At 36.5% G+C, this 21495-nt stretch overlaps 1 protein-coding gene across 5 annotated transcripts in view; it reads left to right on the top strand.

The window, feature by feature from the left end:
* PTPRK (protein tyrosine phosphatase receptor type K) overlaps positions 1-21495 on the top strand; it is a gene marked incomplete at both ends in the record, with an annotated part of 530533 nt that overhangs the window by 416650 nt on the left and 92388 nt on the right. For all 5 annotated transcript variants that reach the window (XM_080929566.1, XM_080929568.1, XM_080929564.1 and 2 more), the window contains 2 exons: positions 11312-11585; positions 15292-15328. In XM_080929566.1, coding sequence (XP_080785692.1) covers positions 11312-11585; positions 15292-15328 — 311 coding nt within the window. The remainder of the gene's footprint in view (positions 1-11311; positions 11586-15291; positions 15329-21495) is intronic.

Raw genomic sequence — 21495 nt, 5'->3', positions numbered from 1 at the left:
GCATTTCACTGTCCATTTGTCCCAACCCTACTACAAATGGTCTTTCTTTTTCTTGATCTTCATGTCAAGCTCTCCTTCCAAATCTTCTGTTATAGTGACAAAGAAATCTTTGTTATTCAGAACGTGTACATTTGCTTTAGCATGGATGTATTTTAAAACTAAAATTAACTATGGTTTCCACAAATTCACGGATTTCATAGCTATCTTTGCACACCAGGAGTTAATTTGGGTATCTGAAATAGTCATCTTATGTGGAGTGTGAGAGAATTCCTGATAAGATTGCAATGCCAACAGAGAGAAAACTTGAGATTGAACCTAGCATTTTAAGGAGGGGGAAAAATGAGGTTTGCTAAGGTTTTCTTAGAGAAGAGACTATGTGTGTTTCAGGAGATTGGAAAGCAGTGATCTGGAGTCCTATTTTGAGTCTCAGATTTTCTGACGCTAGTCCTGGGGGTTCTGACAATAAGGTTATGGTGTCATGAATGGTATTCATGAATGAATGAGAAGATTTAAAGAGAACTTGGTATAATTATGACTTCTACCTCAAAGTATGTATGTATTGGACCTAGAAGACTGTACTCAGAGGGGAGCAGTCGGGGAATTATTCAGGACAGAAGTATATTAACTTTACATTAACTCTATAAAGAGGATGGAAGAAACTCTTGGCTGTATATGGCCTGTAAATCACAGTAGTCCTTGCAGCATCAAATAAAGAATGAATGTTGGAAAGCAGTGAGAGCAAGAGAGATGAAAGACTGGGATTTGGGATAATATTCATCCCAGTCTAAAGTGTAGAGTCTGACATGTAGAATGAGAGGCAAGACCAAGATGAAATAGCACACTAAAAGATGAAAAAAGATTATGGGGAGTGAAGACTTGTTTAAGTTTGGTGATTTGGTAGCCTGATAATTCTTATGTAGAGGGGGGAAAACGTAGAAGAACAGGTTTTTGAATGTTAGGAGTGAATAAATGAAGATCCTGGAATGCTTTGGCAATTAGGAAAATGACTACCTTAACTATTGACCTTCAGATTGCTGGCAGTATGATAGAACAAGCCATGTCTCGATAAAGAGGTATCTTGGAAATTTGTTTTCACATGGCATTGAAACTTTAGAGCTGAATGTCTTTCTCCTGCAACTTTCAGGATAGATTCTTTTATGAGGTGATGTATGTACTGATGTTTACTGTTTTTTACTTGCTTCAAATGTTTATACAGCATAAACCACACTCACAGATTAACTTGGTAACTTTATTGTTGTTGTTATTAAATTTCAGAGCAGACAATTGTATGTAGCTTTGATTCTAGCTCCATATATTATAAGCATCTAATCAGGGAACTGTCCAAAATATGTGTCAATTACTTTCTGAGCAACAACAGAATTCATTTCTGCTCTTTGAAATGGAAGGGAAGTTGTCCTGTGGCCTATCCCACAAAACTAAAAATGATTTCTAGCTGTGTTTAACCAAATTTTATTGTGCAAGTCAATTTCACTTTTAATTTTTAAACACAAATTATATTTTGGGTATTAAATGAAGATTTATACTGCTTATGTATTGAGTTTCAAGTTAATCAATAATATTTTAAACTTTCAGTGAAATTAATAAGAAAGATTGACAAATGAATGAACATATTAAAAGACTGCAGAATATTTTGAATTACTAGAGTCCCCAGCTCTACTGATGTTTTATACTTAATTAGAGTTAAATTTCATTTGATAATTTAAAAACCTTACGAAACAATAGTATGTACAATATGGTATCAGTAACAGTGTCAGGGATGGGTGCCCACACATAGAATGGATACCAAGTTGGACAGTCACTAGTTGGCCTTTCCTTCAATCTCTGTTTCATTTTTGTCCCTATATTTTGTTTAGACAGGAGCAATTTGAGGTAGGAAGTTTTGAAGGTGGGTTACATGGCTGTTCTCTGAGAGGCTCTACCAGCAGCTGACTAAGACAGATACAGATACTCAGATCCAAGCACTAGACTGAGACCAGATACCCCTATGGAAGAAGGGAAAGGACTGAGGGAACTGAAGGTGATGATCATTGCAATAAATTTTCAACCCAAGCAAACCTATTAAATGAAAACACCAGTCCGTAATTAGGAATACAATCAAAGCGCCTAGATTGGGCAGAATCCCACTACTCTTTCTATTCCCCAGCTAAGAGACTCCTTAAAACTTGCCATTTTCAATGCCACATGTTCCGTCTCCATCTCCTTCTCCTTCACTCCAACCTCCTCTCACCCTTTCTCAGGTCACCTCTCTCCACCTCCCTTTCCCCCTGCACAATCACTGGCTCTTTCCTTTATTTAACAAATAAAAATGGGAATGTATAACTGAAGTCACCTCATGAACACATGACTAGATAGCCTACTCAGAGAGCCGAACACCCAGGAACAGTCTCCCTCTGGAAAGACAAGCTCCAGTAAGAAACAACAAGATTACCTAGCATCACTGATAACAAGATGGCAAGAAACAAGCACAAGAATCTAAGAAACAGAAACCAAAACAAGCTGGCAACATCAGAACCCAGTTCTCCCAACATGGCAAATAGTCAATATCCCGCTGACCAGAAAAACAAGATTCAGACTTAAAAATTATACTCCATGATGATGATGCAGATCCTTGGGAAGTACATAACACACTTAAAGAAATACAGGAAAGACAGGAACACACGCAAACAAGTTGAAGCCCTTAAAGAGGAAACACAAAAATCACTTAAAGAGCTAAAGGAAAGCACAAACAGGTGAAGGAACTGAAAACAGAAACAATGAAGAAATCACCAAAGGAGACAACCCTGAAGTTGGAAAACCTAGGAAAGACATTGGGAGTCATAGATGCAAGCATCACCAACAAAATACAAGAGAAGGACGAGAGAATCTTAGGAGCAGAAGGTATTATAGAAATCATTGACATAACAGTCAGAGAAAGTGCAAAAATCAAAAAGGTTTTAACCCAAAAACATCCAGGAAATCCAGATCACAATGAGAAGACCAAACCTAAGGATAATAAGTGTAGAAGAGAGCAAAGACTCCCAACTAAAATGCCCAGTAAATATCTTCAACAAAATTCTAGAAGAAAACTTCCATGACCTAAAGAAAGAGATGACGACGAACATACAAGAAGCCTACAGAACCCAAAATAGGTTGGAACAGAAAGAAATTCTCCCAACACATAATAGTCAAAACAACAAATGTTCAAAACAAAGAAAGAATACTAAAAGCAGCAAGAAAAAAAGCACAGGTAACATATAAAGGCAGACCAATCAGAATTACACCAGACTTTGAACAGAGACTATGAAAGGTAGAAAATGTCATACAGATTCTAAGAGAGCACAAATCCCAGCCCAGGTTACTATATCCAGCAAAACTCTCAGTTACTATAGGTGGAGAAACCAAGATATTCCAGGACAAAAGTAAATTTACACAATATCTGTCTGCAAATTCAGCAGTACAAAAAATAATAGATGGTAAACTCCATCAAAAAGAGGACAACTTCACTCTAGGAAGACCAAGAAACTAATCTTATTGCATCAAAAACAAAAGAAGAAAAACACACAAACATAGTTCTACCTCTAATAACAAAAATAGCAGGAAACAACAATCATTATTTCTTAATATCTTTAAACATCAATGGACTCAATTCCCCAATAAAATAACATAGACTATCAAACTGGATACAAAAACAGGATCCAGCATTTCCTTGCATACAGGAAACTCATCTCAGCAATTAGGACTGGCACTACCTCAGAGTAAAAGGTTGGGAAGAAACTTTCCAAGCAAATGGTCCCAAAAAACAAGCAAGAGTAGCCATCCTAATATCAAATAAAATAGGTTTTTAATGAAAAGTTATCAAAAAAGACTGCCAGGAACCAGCCCTGGCGTGGGGGTTTCTTCTTTCTTGTGGGTTCTTCTTGAAGCAACGGAGGTGGAAGAGTGTAGATGGAGGGTAAGACTTGGTCTTACAAGATTCGGGGGTAAGACTTTAGGATTGCTGTATAATAAAAGTTTACTATCTAAGTCTAAGTTACTATGCAACTGTATCTGACCTGCCTTCTGTGAACTTCTGAGGTCAGAAACTGCAGTCTCTGGTACTTAGCACCTCTTCCTAAAACAGCAAGGGATTAAGTAGATAGACTTTGTACTATCTCATCTCAAACTGCTGGGCTCTAACTTTTAGTCTGCTAGTAGGAAGTTGCTGTAAGAAAAAGGGACACACTTAAAAAATAATTATAATATTTATAATAATATATAATTTATAATTATAATATTTATTACTAAGTAATAAATATTATATAAAGGAAATTGAAAATGACCTCAGAAGATGTAAAGATCTCCCATGATCATGAATTGGAAGTATGAACATAGTAAAAATGTCCATCGTGACTAAGGCATTCTACATATTTAATGCAATTGCCATCAAAATTTCAACTCAGTTCTTCATAGAGTTAAAAATAGAAATTTGCATATTCATTAGAAATAATAAAGTTCCCAGCATAGCAAAAACCATTCTCAACAATAAATAAATTTCCAGGGGAAATCACCATCCATGACCTCAAACATTATTATTACAGATCAATCGTGATAAAAACCAAATGGTATTGGTACAGAGACAGGCAGGTAGATCAGTGGAATAGAATCAAAGACCCAGAAATGAACCCACACACCTATGATCCCTTGATCTTTGACAAATGAGCTAAAACATTCCATGTAAAAAGGACAGCCTTTTCAACAAATGGCATTGATTCAATAGGCAGTCAGCATGCATAAGAATGCAAATTGATCCTTTCTTATCCCCTGTACAAAGCTCAAGTACAAGGACCCAAGACCTCCACCTAAAATCAGGTACACTGAAACTAATAGAACAAAAAGTAGGGAAAAGCTTAGAACACATAAGCACAGGGGAAATTTTCCTGAACAGAGCACCAATGGCTTATGCTCTAAGATCAAGAATCAACAAATGGAACATCATGAAATTGCAAAGCTTCTGTAAGGCAAAGGACACTGTCAAAAGGACAAAACAGCAACAAACAGATTGGGAAATGATCTTGACCAACCCTACATCTGATAGAGGGCTAGTATCCAATATATACAAAAAAACTCAAGAAGTTAGACTGTAGAGAATCAAATAATCCTATTAAAAATGGGTACAGAGCTAAACAAAGAGTTCTCAACTGAGGAACATCTAATGGCTGAGAAGCTTCTAAAGAAATCCCTAGTCATCAGGGAAATGCAAATCAAAACAACCCTGAGATTTTCACCTCACACTAATCAGGATGGCTAAGATCAAAAACTCAAGTGACAGCAGATGCTGAGGTGGATGTGGAGAAAGAGGAACACTCCTCCACTGCTGGTGGGACTGTGAAGTGGCACAAACACTATGGAAATCAGTCTGGCGGTTCCTTAGAAAATTGGACATAGTACTACCTGAGGTTCCAGCTATACCATATCTTGGGCATATACCCCAAAGATGCTCCAACATATAACGTGGACACATGCTCCACCATGTTCATAACAGCCTTATTTGTAATAGCCAGAAGCTGGAAAGAACCCAGATGTTCTTCAACAAAGGAATGGATACAGAAATTGTAGTACATATAAACAATGGAGTACTACTCAGCTATCAAAAACAATGACTTCATGAAATTCCTAGGCCAATGGATGGAACTTGAAGCTATCATCCTTAGTGAAGTAACTCAGTCACAAAAGAACACTCATAGTATGTACTCACTTATAAGTGGATACTAGCTCAAAAAGCTTGGAATACCCAAGGAACCATCCACAGAACTTATGAACCTCAAAGTGAAGGAATGCTAAAAGGTGGATGCCTCAGTCTTTCTTAGAAGGAAGAAAAAAACTTTCATGGAAGGAAATAAAGGGACAAATAGAGGAGCAGCAATTGGAGAAAAGATCATCCAAAGACTGCATCACCTGGGGATAAACCCCATATATGCCCAATAAATCCAAGTACTATTGCTGATGACAAGTGGTGCTTTCTGGAAGGAACATAATATGGGTGCCTCCTCAGAGGCTCTGCCAGAGCCATACTGACACAGAGGAGGATGCTTGCAGCTAACTGTCAGACTGAACATGAGGACTCTAATGAAGAAGCTAGAGAAAGGACTGAAAGAGCTGAAAGGGTCTGCAACCCCATGGGAAGAACAAAATTATCAACTATCCAAACCTACCACAGCTCCCAAGGACTAAAACATCAACCAATGAGTTTACATGTAAAGACCCATGGCCCAAGGTACATGTGCAGCAGAGGACAGCATTTTCTAACATCAATGGGAGGAGAGGCCTTTGGTCCAGTGAAGGCTCATTTTCCCAGTGTAGAGGAATGCCAAGATGCTGAGGTGGGAGAGGGTGATTAGGAGAGGTAACTCCTTTATGGAATCAAATCAATGGGAGGTGGGGAGGGGATGGGATTGTGGGAAAGGGATAACATCTGAAATGTAAATACAGACAATTTCCAATAAAAAAAATTGGGGAGGGGGAACAAAAGTAAATCAAACTCTAACCACTCACAAACTTCTGGGCTCCTTCAAGGGCTTCTGTCACTTTTCCAGCTCTGCCCTTTGTAGTACATACCTTGTCTCCTAGGCTCCAGCTGCCTGTGCTCCACTGCTGCTGCTATTCTTGGTAATATGCAAGAGTCACCCAGGTGGTACTGGTTTTGAAGGCATGAAGGTGTCATTAAGAACAGCTGAGGCTTGGCACTGTTAGAGACCATGGAAGACTATTGGTAAAAGTTCAGCCTCAGTTGTAGTTGACAATCCAGGACTGAAGGGGTCATGCAAAGGAGTTGTGGCTTGGCACCATGAAGAGAGCTTATGAGAGGCTATTGGTGAAGCCTAGTTTCAGAGGAAGACTCCAGTGTATTGGAAATGCCAGTACCATGGGATGAACACCAAGAACAGCAGTGGCAGTGGAGTGGATCAACCTGAGCTTAGAGTGATACAGAGGTTAGAGCTAGAGAAGTGACACCAGCCCTTTGGAGGAACACAGAAGATTATGTGTGAATCCCAGACACTGGAACAAGAAGCTATGAAGCTGAAGTTGACTTGGGGACCCCACAATGTTAAAGATGCCAGAGCCACAGGATGCCTGCCAAGGAAAGCTACTAACAGGAAGTGAAACTGGTGTAGGTGAAAAAACTCTGTTGTAGTCAACAAAGATGAAAAAGGAGTTGAAGATCTGAAGACTGCTTCTCCAGCAGACAGGGAGATGCAGAGTTTAAAGTTTTCCTGTCTTATTTTAAGTTATTGGATGACTCTCAGAAGAGACCTTGAACTTTGAACTTTTAACACTGTTGAAACTGCTATAGAAGATGGGGATGTTTGAAGTTGGACTAAATGTATTTTGCATTATGTTATGTTTAGGTATGGCCTCCATATACTCATGCTTGATGAAGTCTTTGGGGCCAGGAAGTAGAATGTGATGGTTTGCATATGCCAGGGAATGGCACTAGTAGAATATAAGATCTTGTTGGAGGAAGTGTCACTGTAGGGGTGGGGTAGAGTTAGCGTTGGCAGGAAAACCATAGACAGGTATAAACCGAACCTTTTTTTTATTCCAGAAAGTTATTTCCAGTGATGTCATAGAAGAGAAATAGTGAAATCAACTTGAGGTTGGTTTAACTGTAAGGAGGGAAAAGATGTGTGAAGTTGAGTTAAGGTGACAGAGAAATGTACTTGTGAGATACTTTCTTTTAGGCAACAACCTGAAAAAGTCACAGGTTGAAAGTAGAGGGGTCTTAAAGATGGTAGTGCTTTGATTTTATATGGTATAAACATAAATTATATGCTTATTATATAATATATATAATATGCTTAAAATATATAATATATTATGAATATTTATGTATTATATATTATACATATGAGGACTACATACTTTTGAAGACTACAAAGCATTTCAACAAATTAGAAGTCTTGTAATTTCAAAATCAGAAAAGCAAATAGAAAGTTGAGGAGGGGGGTGTCCATTTTCTCTCTGGTGTCCTCTATACTTGTTTAGAACTGCCCAATGCTTTATTGTTGTGTAAAGTTAGTGAAGCAGTGAACAGAAATAAATTCCTGCCAAGAACACTCAGTAACCAAATCTTCATTACTCAAACATGTCAAGAACTTTTGAAGGATTAGTGATTTTTTTATATGAGACAAAAAATGAATATATTTGAATATATTCTAAATAAAGGCATCACCAGAAAAAAAAAAAAAAAAAAAAAACAAGTGATTTGTTCATCCTACAAATGCCTAGTTAAATATCCATTATCCCATTTGAAACCATACTTGAATATATAATTAAATAGCTCTATGTCAGCTTATGGAATAAGCATTGCTGAGACTGAAAAATACCCAGACCCAGAACTGAGTTTAATGTAGTAAAGATGTTTTTCTTGATGGGGTAGAGGGTGCCTGAACAAGTGTTAAATGAGGTGAAGTCTGCCTATCTCCACTAACTTCCCACTTTATTTAGGTCATTGCACAAATAGTAAGCTAGACAATATTCTTAGAGACTTTCTGAAGAAAAGGTATGTATATAACCTACCTTATGCTGTCATAACAAAATCTGAGGGGGCCTAAACATTTAGTTTTCATAGTTCCAAAGGCTGGGAAACCGAAGATGGCCAATTTAACCCTTATTGAGATTGCTCATTTAAGCCAGATTGCTTTCTGTAGACATCCATCTTCAAATACCACATGTGGTTAAAAAGATTTCATATGTGAACTCTGGCCGGGATCCCGGACATTTGGTCATAAAACAAGAAGGAGGAATGTAAGATGCATGTAAGCTTCAATAGGAACTCGAATCTCTGCCTCAATTTCTCAGTAGTAATGACAAAAGTGTCCTTTATTTCTTAGATAATCTTTATCAGTAAATAAGAGATTCATTAACATTAAAGCCCATGTTAATAAGATATTCATATGTTTAAGTGGGAAATTTACTTATTTTTATATACCTCATAGAGTCATCCCTACTGTAGACTTTCTCTTTAAATGAAATATGCGAAATCTTAAAGCTTGGTTGCACTGTTCTAAAGTGCAAGATGAACTTGCCTTTCTTTCCTTTTCTCCCCCAGTAACAGTTTGCTTTGCTCCTTATAAATCTGGAGAGCCCCAGGCTGGGTTGCATAGTTCCTGAATTTAATTGAAATGGAAAAACATAAATGTGGAGTGTTAAGATGTCAGTTTAATGGAATGAGTTGAGAGTTAAAGTATACTAGAGTTTTGAGATGTGTGGGATAATTAAGAACTTTGATTTTTTTTTTTTTAGAGATTAGTTTACATTATTAGCTAAGACAGATAATCACCATTACTGTTCGTTAGAATAAGTGCATAATCTTAAATTTTTCTCAAAGTATAATGGATCTATTTGTGTGCAGATGCATACACAGGGCATAGAAGTATATAACATATAATTATGGATAATAAATTCAAAATAAAATCACATGGCATATGGCAACTAAGCTCTTTATAGCTACAGGCCTCTGGTTGCTAGTTTCTAATGTAAAATGGACAAATGCCTGTCCCCTGGATGAGGCAGAGAACAGGTATCTTGTCAGTAGCTTTCCTTCAAGCTTAGTGACCCAACCTGGCAGAGGTGCAATGTCTACAGTCTGAAGTTACTGGTGTCTGCCTTGGTTACCAGCTCAAATCTCAGTTTCTGCCATTAGTATTGTCTATGTTCCTTTTCAAAGGAGAAAGAAATAGGTAGCAACCTCTTGACATGTTAGCAGTATTTTAATGGGAAAACAAACAGAAACCTCAATATTAAGAAGAAAAGTAAAATTGTATTTGTAAATTAAATGTAATCCTTTTTTTTTTTTTTTTTTTTTTTTTTTTTTTTTTTTTGAGGCAATGGGGTCTTTTGCTTGTGAGTATAACAGCTTGTATTTAAATGTGAATTTTGCTGTAGATCCTGAATTTTTTTCATGCTCCTAGATTCAAACTTGATTTTCTCTCTTGATCTCTCTGGAAGTCCCTTAGCAAATGCACCATCTTCTGTCTTCTACCTTACTACAAACCTATTGAACACTGGTTGTCATCCCTCTCTAAAAAGCCTAGATCATATTTTAGTACAGTGGTTCACAACCTTCCAAATGCTGGGGCCCTTTAATATAGTTGTCATTGTTGTGGTAAACCTCCCAGCATGAAATATTTTCATTTCTACTTCATAACTGTACATTTCCTACTGCTGTTAATCATAATAAAAATATCTGACATGCAGGGTATCTGATATATGATCCCTGTGGCAGTCAAGAACCATTGGCCTAGATGAAGAATATTTGCCAAAAAGTCTCAAGATTTTACATATAACTCCCCTCCCCTTACCCACAGCTTATTCACACTGGATTTAAAAGCCACAATGAATTTCCTTCCATTTTCAACAATTCTAAAATATATCAACTATTTGTACATTAAAATAAAAGTACGGAAAATATGTAATGGCAAATTTTGTAGATTTTCTTTACTTAGTTTTTTTTTTTTTTCACTTGAGACATTTTTCACAAAGGAAGGATATTATTGAGAACTTTAAATAAGTGATCACAGATTTTTATTTTAAATTTGTGAGGTTTCATCTTCCATATAACAAACGTAACAGCTATTGTGGAAAAGTCCTAAATTATTTAAGAAAAGGATTCGCAATTCAGGTTGGAGTTTTAATAGGCCAAATGCCATCTGTCTCTTTAATTTGTAACATTTTATTATTAACAAGCCCAGAAGAAGAAGCCAGTCTATTTCTGTTGTGGGGACAGATTTGTGTCCATCTGTGCCCGCCCTGTCGCATGTCACTTGTGCTTTGGATCTGCATAGCTGTGAGGCAGTAGAGATGCTGGAGAGGTCAGGTGGTGGAGAAGCCTGTTAGCGCCTCAGTGTCCAAACCTGTGACAACTGCAGACAGCAGCTTCCAATGCCTCCTGGAGGCCATCATTCTGTCAGGCCTTAAGAGTTGGGACTTCCCTTATGTAATTCCACGAGAAAATGTTAACTTTTTCCATTTAAAAAATCTGAGACAAAGAACTTAATCTATGATATGACTCTGGTTAATACCAGGGTCCTTATTAGAGTGGCTTTGAAAATGTGAACCACTTTATGGCTACTTTTCTTACTTGTCTTAGTTCTATTATAAGCTCGGCGTTGATGGCAGCAGAACGCATGAGAAACTGTTTTATGGAAAAGGGACTGAATGCTGGTTACATGCTTTGTGAAGCCTCCTGCCCACTCTGAACCCCTATCCCTTTCCTCAAACATCATAATATGTCAGATACCTAAGTGCAAGCATTTCTTTCTTTCCCCCAAAGTGCTTATCAAATTGTTGTGGAGCAGCTACACCCACATCGGACCAAGCGTGAAGCGGGGGCCATGGAATGCTATCAGGTACCGGTTACATACCAGAACGCCCTGAGTGGGGGCGCACCATATTACTTTGCTGCAGAACTCCCTCCTGGGAATCTTCCGGAGCCTGCTCCCTTCACTGTGGGTGACAACCGGACCTATAAAGGCTTTTGGAACCCTCCCCTGGCTCCCCGCAAAGGATACAACATCTATTTCCAAGCGATGAGCAGTGTGGAGAAGGTGAGATTCCTCTCAGATTTGATTTTTTTTTTTTTTTTTTTGTCTTGATCTTGAGTAAAGCTGTGGCTATGTTTTATAAACACTAAGTGGCGTTTGTCAAGGAAAATTGAAAAAGAAAACAAAGGGAAAGGAAATGGATGTGTAGTGTCGCTTCTGTTGACTGAAGAACCAAGGCTGTGAGCCAGCAGCATTTCACAGGATCCTTGTTTCCTAGTAACTACCGAAACTCACTCTTTCTTCAGGAATGCCCACAGTGGAACTGTGAGCAAAGTAATCTACAAAGGTGGGTGTGCTGCTGGGACTCCACCCTCAGTAAATTCCCTGCATTGTTCTGCCTCACTTGCTCAGTAGTGGCCGCTTCAGAAGATTAAATTTACTTCAGGATAAACAGAATATGCATTCCACACTGGGCTAATAAACCCTTATAAGCTTTTCAGGAGGTACAAGCCAAATAATAAATAACAAGTAACAATCCTCTGATTACGAAGTAATGGGACGCCTGTGGTCCAGCTGACAGAACCTAAACAGAAGGCTGCCTGTGAAGGCTGGGTGCTGAGCCATTACTGAAGTTGGCTGGCCCTGTCCCTGGCTGCCCCTCCTTTTCCCATTTTGGACACAGTTGCTTTTGAACACGGCTGCTGATCCCAAATGAATATTGAAGAGGAAAACTCAGCAGGGCACGTATTAAGAAACAACCTAGCCTTTTCCTCTCATGCTGTTTCTCTTTGAAAGACTTTCTTTCCTAAGACTTTTGTTTTTATTTATTTCTATTTTAGATAAGGCAGCAGGGTAAAGAAAAAAAAAACATGTTGAGAAAAGAAACTTGAACAATTTCAAATCCAGACGAACACTGTCATTTTGATAGGCTTGAAGCTATGTGGGAAATGGTTGCTTTTGTATAACTGAGTCCGTAAGGTGACATCTGGGAGATGATGTAAAGTATGCGACAACCAATTGTATGAGTCATATTAGCTCTTAGAATAGTTTAATTGGAAGACAACCCATTTGTATTTATACAAGGGCCATGAGAATGTGTTTGCTTTTATATACAAGTTATATTTTTTTGTTTGCCAGTGTGGCCAGCATAGAGTATATGGCAAAGAAGAATGCTAGATACCCTTTAAATACATAGTCTACATGCAGAGGCTATCCATAGTTAAAGGTCCTCTACTCTTCTCACTTTTCATCTATAAAACTTAATTCTTTACCATCCATACCACTTGCTGTGACAAAGCCTGGAAAGAAGCAATTTAAGAGATAAAGGATTAGTTTGGGTCACCAGTTGAGAGTTACTTCTGTGAAATAGGAGAGACATGGCAGAAAGAGTAGGTAGGAAGTGACTGGTCTTATCAGTCTTCCTTCAGAAAATAGAAAGCAAAGAATCCTGGAGTTCTCCCTAACTTCTCTATTTCTTTCTGACCTGTGACCCTCATCCTATTAGGGAAGGTCTTACTGCTTCAATGAATTTATAGATAATGCCTCACAGACATTCTCAGAGGTTGGTTTCCATAGTAAAAAATACCATCAAAATGACATTCAAGATTAACAACCTAACTTATACACACACACACAAAACACACACACACACACACACACACACACACACGCACACACACATCCATTTTAAGAGTAAGTGTCTATTTAGTTTGTTCAAAACAGAGACATGATAAAATTAGTAACCCCACCTAAATATAAATAGCACACAGATAGATGATTCTCGGTTTGAGTTTTTGTCTTTAAAGAAGCGGGAATTTCCAAATTAACTCTCATTTACTTGGCATGTGGTAAGAGTGCTGATGAATGTATGTACTTACAGGGGAGTTTTCTCTGACATTCTTTACACCATCATTTGACCAATGTTTAGCAGCATTCTCAACCTATGGTTCATGATAATTTTGGGGGTCAAAAGAGTCACAGTGTATCATGCAAGACCAGTATACACCACAGATATTTACATTAAGATTCATAAAAGTAGTAAAAGTACAGTTATAAAGTAGCAACAAAAGTAATTTTATGGTTGAGGGTGGCCACAACATGAGGAACTATATTGAAAGGTCACACCATCAGGAACTTCTGGTGTTAGAGTATCTGCAATATATTTTATAATTGTTGACAAAGAGTTTTACCATAGATGAGCCTCCCACCAGCTGAGGCTCCTACAGAGAGTCAACTCTGACTGCTTTCAAGAAATCAGAGTTCCTCGGGGTCTACACGGGAGCATGAAACTCTCTTGCAGCCTGCTCTATAAGCTGGTCCCAGGGAAGAAACAGAAGTACCTGTTCTCCCAGTTCTTTAGTTTACATACTTTCAAAGTAAATGCTTGAGAAGAAATTGTGTACATTTTGCTTTATTATTTATCAACATATAAAACCACTGAAGATAGATTTATAAAGCGCTTCTTGAAGACAGCCTCTTTTTTCAGGGGAAAAAAATCTTGTTCCTGTTATGTGAAAACTGGATAACAGGAGAAGAACAAAATGGGGAGAACATGAAGCAGGTTCAGGATTACATAAAAGCAATTTATTACGATCCTATGGACAAAAGTCTGTCCATACCCCAAAGCAGAAGAAAGGGGTCAAGCCCTATCTTGCTATAATATACCCCATCTCTTCATAAGCTATTTTGTCCAGTGTCACCCAAGCAACTGCCCAGGTGGCAGTGCCCACAGAAACTTATACTCCATTATAAATTGTTTGTCATTTACGGTTTGGAACATATACCAGGAATGTCTGTAGAGCACCTGGCAGTTTTGATCACAGTAGACTTATCAAAACTGAATACACTCACTTACTTTGGTGTCTCTTCTTACCTATTGAATATTCAAAGATAAAAATAGAATTGTGAGAGCTTGATACCTATAATGCTTTCTCAGTTCTATCTGGGGAGACTAAGGGAAAACTCATGGAGGAAGACTGTTTATTAAGACAATGTCAGGAAGGAAAGAAGGAAAAAAGAAAGGAATGAGGAAAGGAAGGTAGGACAAAAGAAGGCAAAGGCAGAACAGATAAATAATGGCAAAAGTAGGTGTCTGAGGAGACCAGAGCCCAAGACTAGCTTATAAAACCCTCAATCATTTTCTATAATTTTTGTTGCTTCTGCCTTACATTTCTATTTTTTTCTATCTACCTTAGTAATAATGGAAGGAGGAAAAAAATTGTTGAAAAATATATTGTTGCTGACAGCTAAATTCAAAGGAAAGAACAGATAAATTACATTTAAACTGCCATGCAATGTCTCGATAATCTTTCTGACAACAATCGTTTAGCTCTTCAGTCATGCCTATATCCACGGGAGAGTGTGTAATGTTTAGGTTTGTTCTATGTCTGTAGTTATCAAGTGAAAATAAAATTAGTATTTGTTTCTGATTTATATAAGCTTTGCAAATACAGATTTCTTTCCAGTGGCTTAAGAGGCAGCAAAAAAATGCAAATAGAAGGTCAAACAACTCTCATCTGCCATACCTAAGCTTGCATTATTACAAAGTGAAACAGATACAAAAATTACTAGAAACTTTCTTAAGGTTTTTAAGTTTGGTTTTGACAAAGCCATCAGAGCCTATATATTGGGAAAGAAATTTCTTTACCCTTATAATGTTCAGTCATAATTATTGTTTAACCTCTGTATGTCTTCATAATAGTTATTATAATAGTTTATGAATAAATATTATTTATATATTGATTGCTTTCTTTTGATTTCACTCTGCCAGGAAACTAAAACCCAGTGTGTTCGAATTGCTACAAAAGGTAAGAGACTTACCTTATTGTTTCAAATGTGTTTAACTACAATGTGTCTCCACAATCAGGTGAACACTTCATTAGTATTTCCTTTTAACTTAAAAGAAACAAAGCTAAATCAGCAATACATGAGCACCTGGGTGGGAGAACAGTTCCACGACTTTGTCACTGAAAGGAAGACATTTTCACTTTTCATTTTGATTTAACTAGTGCTGGAAAATTATGTATGGAAAGGCTGGCAACTGAAACACTGCCTGCTGACCCCATGTGTAGTGACTTAGCTGGTTTGATAAGAAAAAAAAAACAAATATTATCATCTATCTATGAATGAGTATTTGGCATTTAGCATGGGAAAAGTCTCCTGTACCTCTGTATTGCCCTTCATTTAAGAATTGACTGGTTCACAAGGGAGAGTCCACTGCTTTGTCTTTTCTAGCAGCGATAGAAGAGCTGACTGTATGCTTGCTTACACCTCCATAGAGGGTTGTTCCACTGGGATATTTGTTGCCATAGTTTCTGATGCATATTTGTGAGTGAAACTGATTCACTGGGGTTAACAATGAATAGCCATATTCTGTTTATGTTGGCATGTTCTCTCTCATCCCATTCTCAATCTACCCATCAGTCTGCTCAATTAGTATTGTTTTTCTCTTGATTTGTGCAGGCAATAAAGAGTTTCCGCTTGACTCATGGGGCTAATAAAGAAACTTCACAGATGGGGAAAAAAACACTACTGATTTCATTGACATACTAAGATTCCTCGTGATAGTTAAAAAATAATTAAGCAACGCTGGTGAAAAGAAAAATATATACAGAAACATCTAACATGCAAACAGTTCATTTATTTTAAGAATTGGCTTGTAGATCTGGATTTAAGGTTGAAGCTTCTAGAGGTTAAACATGAAGACATTAAGTTATATATCACTTCCGCTTTTTCAGAGTTAAAGCTGACCCTAAAAGTGTAAAAGGGACTTGGACCAGGCCATCAGTTGTTTAGATAGAAAAATTCTGTATTTCTCTAACAAGAAAAAACAAAAGAAAGAAAGAAAGAAAGAAAGAAAGAAAAAGAAAGAAAGAAAGAAAGAAAAAAGAACTGAAGTGCTTGGAACATGTCAAATTTTCTTCTCATTCTTTTGCCGGGTTCACTCTGTCCTCTTTTGGGTAACAATAAAAGCATGATGACATATGTTGTTCAGTGTCTATTCCCCAGGGAGCTTTATAGGTAGTGAGATTTGATCTTAGCATGCATGGGACATAGAACATTAGCAAGCAGCCCAGAGGGTGGCTAAGAAGGCTTTCATTTGTGGTCATTTCCCTTGTTCTGGTGAGCTCATCCTGGAGATGACAGACTGGCACACTCAGTGTAAAGATTCTGGCCTTAGACTATCTCAGTTAGATCTTGATCTTGCCTCTCAGCTTTGGGCAAATGGCCAAAGCTGCATTTGCCAAAGAATAATAATATAGGGCTCATCTCTTTTTTGTTTCTGAAGATATAGGGAACACGTAGAATACTCTGTCCTCATTTGTGGTTTTCCTTTTCTTATTTTAAGTTACCCGTGATACATTATAATTTAAATACTATATGGAAAATATTAAATGGAAAATTCTAGAAATGTTTAATCATATGCCACTGGCAGTAGTAATATTTCACTATCTTTCGTCACTCTGCCCAGGATCTGAGTCACCTCTACGTTCATAGCATTTACAATGAATATACTATGCATCTGCCAAATAACTTATAAACTACCCGGGTACCAGATCTTAAGTTGCTGTGTTGCTATGCTTGTGTTTATTTAATAATGGCTTCAAAGTGCAAGTGTATTTATGCTGGCAACTATTATAGCCTATTCCTATACTTCTTATACTTTATTATAATTCATAATTTCTTATATCTGATTTATATTACACTTTATCATAGCTATATACATGTAGGAAAAGTAGCATTTGCAGACTCTAATATTATCTGTGATTTTTGTCATCTGTTGGGGATCTTGGCTACAGGTAAAGAGGCTGTTATATACACAATGTTCTTTGAATGAACCCAAGAATATTGTAGATATTACATATGTTAACCACTGTCATCATATCTCAGTTATAGAGTACATCATTACCCTATCTAACATACTTCTTTAGAGACTCATGTAAGAGACTCTGTGGTTTTCATCACTGTTTTAAATTTAAAATATAACCATGTCAAGTCCTTAAGTGAACATGTTTTTATGTTGCTTGTAAACCACATAAATCATTGTATGCAGTTATGGATAAAAAACCTAAATACTAAAGTAGAGGTAAATCGGAGATTGTCTTAGGGTTTTACTGTTTTGAACAGATACCATGACCAAGGCAAGTCTTATAAAGGACAGCATTTAATTAGACCTGACTTACAGGTTCAGAGGTTCAGTCTATTATCAAGGCAGAAACATGACAGCATCAGGCAGGCATGGTGCAGGAGGAGCTGAGAGTTCTACATCTTCATCTGAAGGCTGCTAGTGGAAGACTGGATTTCAGACAGCTAGGAATAGGGTCTTAAAGCCCATGCCCACAGTGACATACCTCCAACAAGGCCATACCTCCAAATAGTGCTACTCCCTGGGCTAAGCATATTCAAACCATTACAGAGATAGAAATTTCTTGGGGAATATTTTAATATTTGTAACTGGATCTGGTCCATTTCTTGCTCTTAATGTTTTGATCTTTTCAACCTATGAAATATCACACTTAGTAAAGTGGCATTACCTTATAGCCTCAGTGCATGCTAAATGAACACTTTACAAATACAGTTGCCATTTGTCTGAAAATTCTCAGCATGAAATAAAAATTTGCAGACATCTTGAAGACCTATGTGATGATCAAAATTATCTAACCACACAGCCTACGAAGAGTATAAAAAACTTCCCAGTAAGGGACTGACTAGTTAAACAAGTGTGCACTTTTGTTAAAGACTGACTAAACCATATATAGAGATGTGTGGACTTTGCTGTTATGTGTGTCTACGTGGGTTTGTCAGTAAATTTCTTGATTTTGTTTGTTTGTTTGTTTAAAGAAAGATAATAAAGTAATGAGAACTGCTGACTCCATAGGCAAATCTGTGGCATGTGGGAGACTCTCCTGATTTTCAGGGAAACAAAATTATTTCACTTCTCAAATAGTGTCAACAAAAGGAGAACCAGAGCCAGGGATGGTTGGACTGATTACAACATTAGAAAATACTCCATTGTGCTTGCACTCCCCCAGAAACAACTCACAGACTGTATGAAGTCCAAGAAATAAAGAAAACAAAATATATATATATATATATATATATATATATATATATATATATATATATATATATATATATACAAATCAAGAAGACTTTGACTATTTCCATGTTGCGTTTTGTTTTGCATGTACTTTACGCTCATGGTAACTATTAGGTTTTCAATGCATACTGTCAAGCCCTTGAAAAAAATCAAGCACTGACTAAAAAATATATTCACATAGTTTTATGTAAAAATTATTTTAATATCTGAAAAAACAGTACTGACAAAAATGTATAATTTTAAGAAAAAATGTTTAAAATCTGTACATTTATCTTTGTTTTGTAAAATAAAGTCGTTTAAAAAAAAAGAAAAAAAGAAAATACTCCATTGTAATCTATAAGGCATTCCTAAAGGGACATCTTGTTTTCCACCTCTCCCTTCCTCATACCCTGCCCCTGTCTTCACCTCTACACCCTCAGCTGCAAGCACTAAGAAGGCAGGTCCATGCTCTCCTCATGCCCTTCATTTATAGGTCAACTTTGCTAAAAGGAAGAGGAGTCTCTGCATGTCCAGACATATTTGTTTTAATATATTCTAGTTTGCAGTTTCCTTTTATAGTTGGATACTGTTAGATGATATTATTTGATTGTTTTTTTTAACTTAATCGAGTTTAATTCTGTGACTCAATAGTCTTATATATCCCTTTATTCCAAGAACAAGTACACAATGAACGTCTTATTATGTACAACAAATATTTGTTGAATTGGTAATTGAATTTAAATCTGAGGTACATGTTTCTGCTTTAATATTTAATGAAACTGGTTAGAGTACTGCTAGCAATTCTGAAAAGTATCAGAGAATGTGTATATGACAAGTTGTATATGAAGCTGAGGTTGGTTTTGTTTCTTGACATGTATTTTTATATGTCACATTCTAGGTTACAAAAAGAAATCTTAAAAGCTGAGATTCTGTGTGAGTCTATAGTTAACAATAATGTAAGTTTTCTTTGGATGAGTTTTGCCTGGAATAAGTGGCATATGATCTCTTCATTCAAATACATATTTGTATACATAAATAAGAAGACAGTTTAGCTAAAATGCTTCAACTTGGTCACTATGATTCTATAACTTTGTTGGTTCCCAGGATGAAGAAAGTAGTCTAACATTTTAACAAGAATTAACTGGTTTGATGTACTCAAGCAGAAACTCCAAAGGAAATATCTTATTACTTTGATGCTCTATGTAGCCGTTGTGGTCAAAGACTAAAATTTCATTAAACATTGTACAAATGAGTGTTACTTAGCAGCACAAGAGTATGTTTTGCTGATATGAACCTCTGACCTCATTTGTATGTATTAAAATATTTGCTGCAGATGAACATAAGAACTCAATATTAATTACAAAACTCAAGCTAAAGTTAACAAGGGGTATTGCTGATCTTTCTTTTCTTAGAGTCAGTTCCCCCAATAACCACTGTATCCCAGGAATGTTCTTCATTTGATGATTTATTTCGTGAATCACATAAATATGGATGCATATGGTTCCTTCATAAGTTGACTTTCCATGCCCTCTCTCCTAAAAAGAAAAAAAAAATGTATTGCTCATAGAAGAGGAAAGACCCTGAACTTTATAACGTCTTCTTTCATGCATATGCAGCTAGAATTAAATGCTTATTAACAGGAACTCTCAGCCACACACTGCCTGCTTGTGGCTGATCAGGCATAGACCACGTTGTATACAGCATTTTCTCTAATAGAAATGCAAATATATCAGTTCCAGCTAGTGTAGAGCTGGGAAGAGAGCAAAGAAGGCCCTTTAAATGGTTAAAGAATACTTTTTGGTGTTTCCTTGTTTCATGGAATGACTTTGACCTTCCACCAGCACTCCCTGAAATAAGATAGTTCATATTTATGGCAAAGACTGCATAGATAATGGATGCATTCAAGTTCTCCAAACCATCGCTAATAACTATACAACAGACTCAAACTTACATACACTTTTGCTGCCGGTATTTTGTTTTTTACCTAAATTAGTAGGGTTTGGAGAGAAGAAAGGTTCTTTAGAGAGGTTTATTCATATGCCATAAATGTATTTAAGCACTAATTAAAGAGCAAAATGAGAAAGGGCCAGTGGCATAAACTAATTGGTTGACATTTTTTTTTTCAAATTGACCTTAAGTAATCAGAAGCCTTTCTAAAACTAAAGATTAGTGGATTCTGGCTTTTAACAATGGTTGTAGTCAGATTCCTCAGTTCATATAACCTGTTTAACTTGATTCATATTACTGATAACCTTTCATAATGTTAATTACCATATAATGTGTATAGTGTCTAAATCTTAATATAAATGGAAGAAACTGTTCTTATTCTTTGTGAAACTAAAGGTTTCTTTATTCACAAACATAGAAATATAACACATTAGAATATAGTTGATATTTTGACTTGCTTCCTGCAAAGTTTCTCTTTTACTTTTAAAATAAATCATTGCTTGGTTAATATATTGGTGTGATGGTATGTAGACATATTCCTGATATTTGGGAAAGAGAAATAGGAAGATCATCATCATAACTTCAGGGTCAGCTTGGCCTATTTAGTTTATGTCAGGCCAACATGGGCTACTGAGTAAGATTCTCAAAACAAAAACAAAATCAATAAATTTACAGCAACAAGCAGAACAACAATTTATGAATATATAAACTATCAAATAAAATAGTAAAGATATAAATAATAGATAATAAATATTTGATGATGATAGATATAAATAGATTGATAGATGAAGATACTACATCTGGCTGAATACTAAAACACAAAAAATCATCTAACAATATTTATTAATTTTTAAAATGGTAATATAACAACATCATTTCCTTTTTCTTTCTTCTCTCCTGCCCCTTTTACACACCTCCAATTCATGTTTTTTCTTTTTAATTATTGTT

Source organism: Micromys minutus, assembly GCF_963924665.1.
Source record: "Micromys minutus genome assembly, chromosome: 15".
NCBI lineage: Eukaryota > Metazoa > Chordata > Mammalia > Rodentia > Muridae > Micromys > Micromys minutus.
The sequence above is the reverse complement of the archived record's forward strand: the minus strand, read 5'-3'. Positions and strand labels throughout refer to the sequence as shown.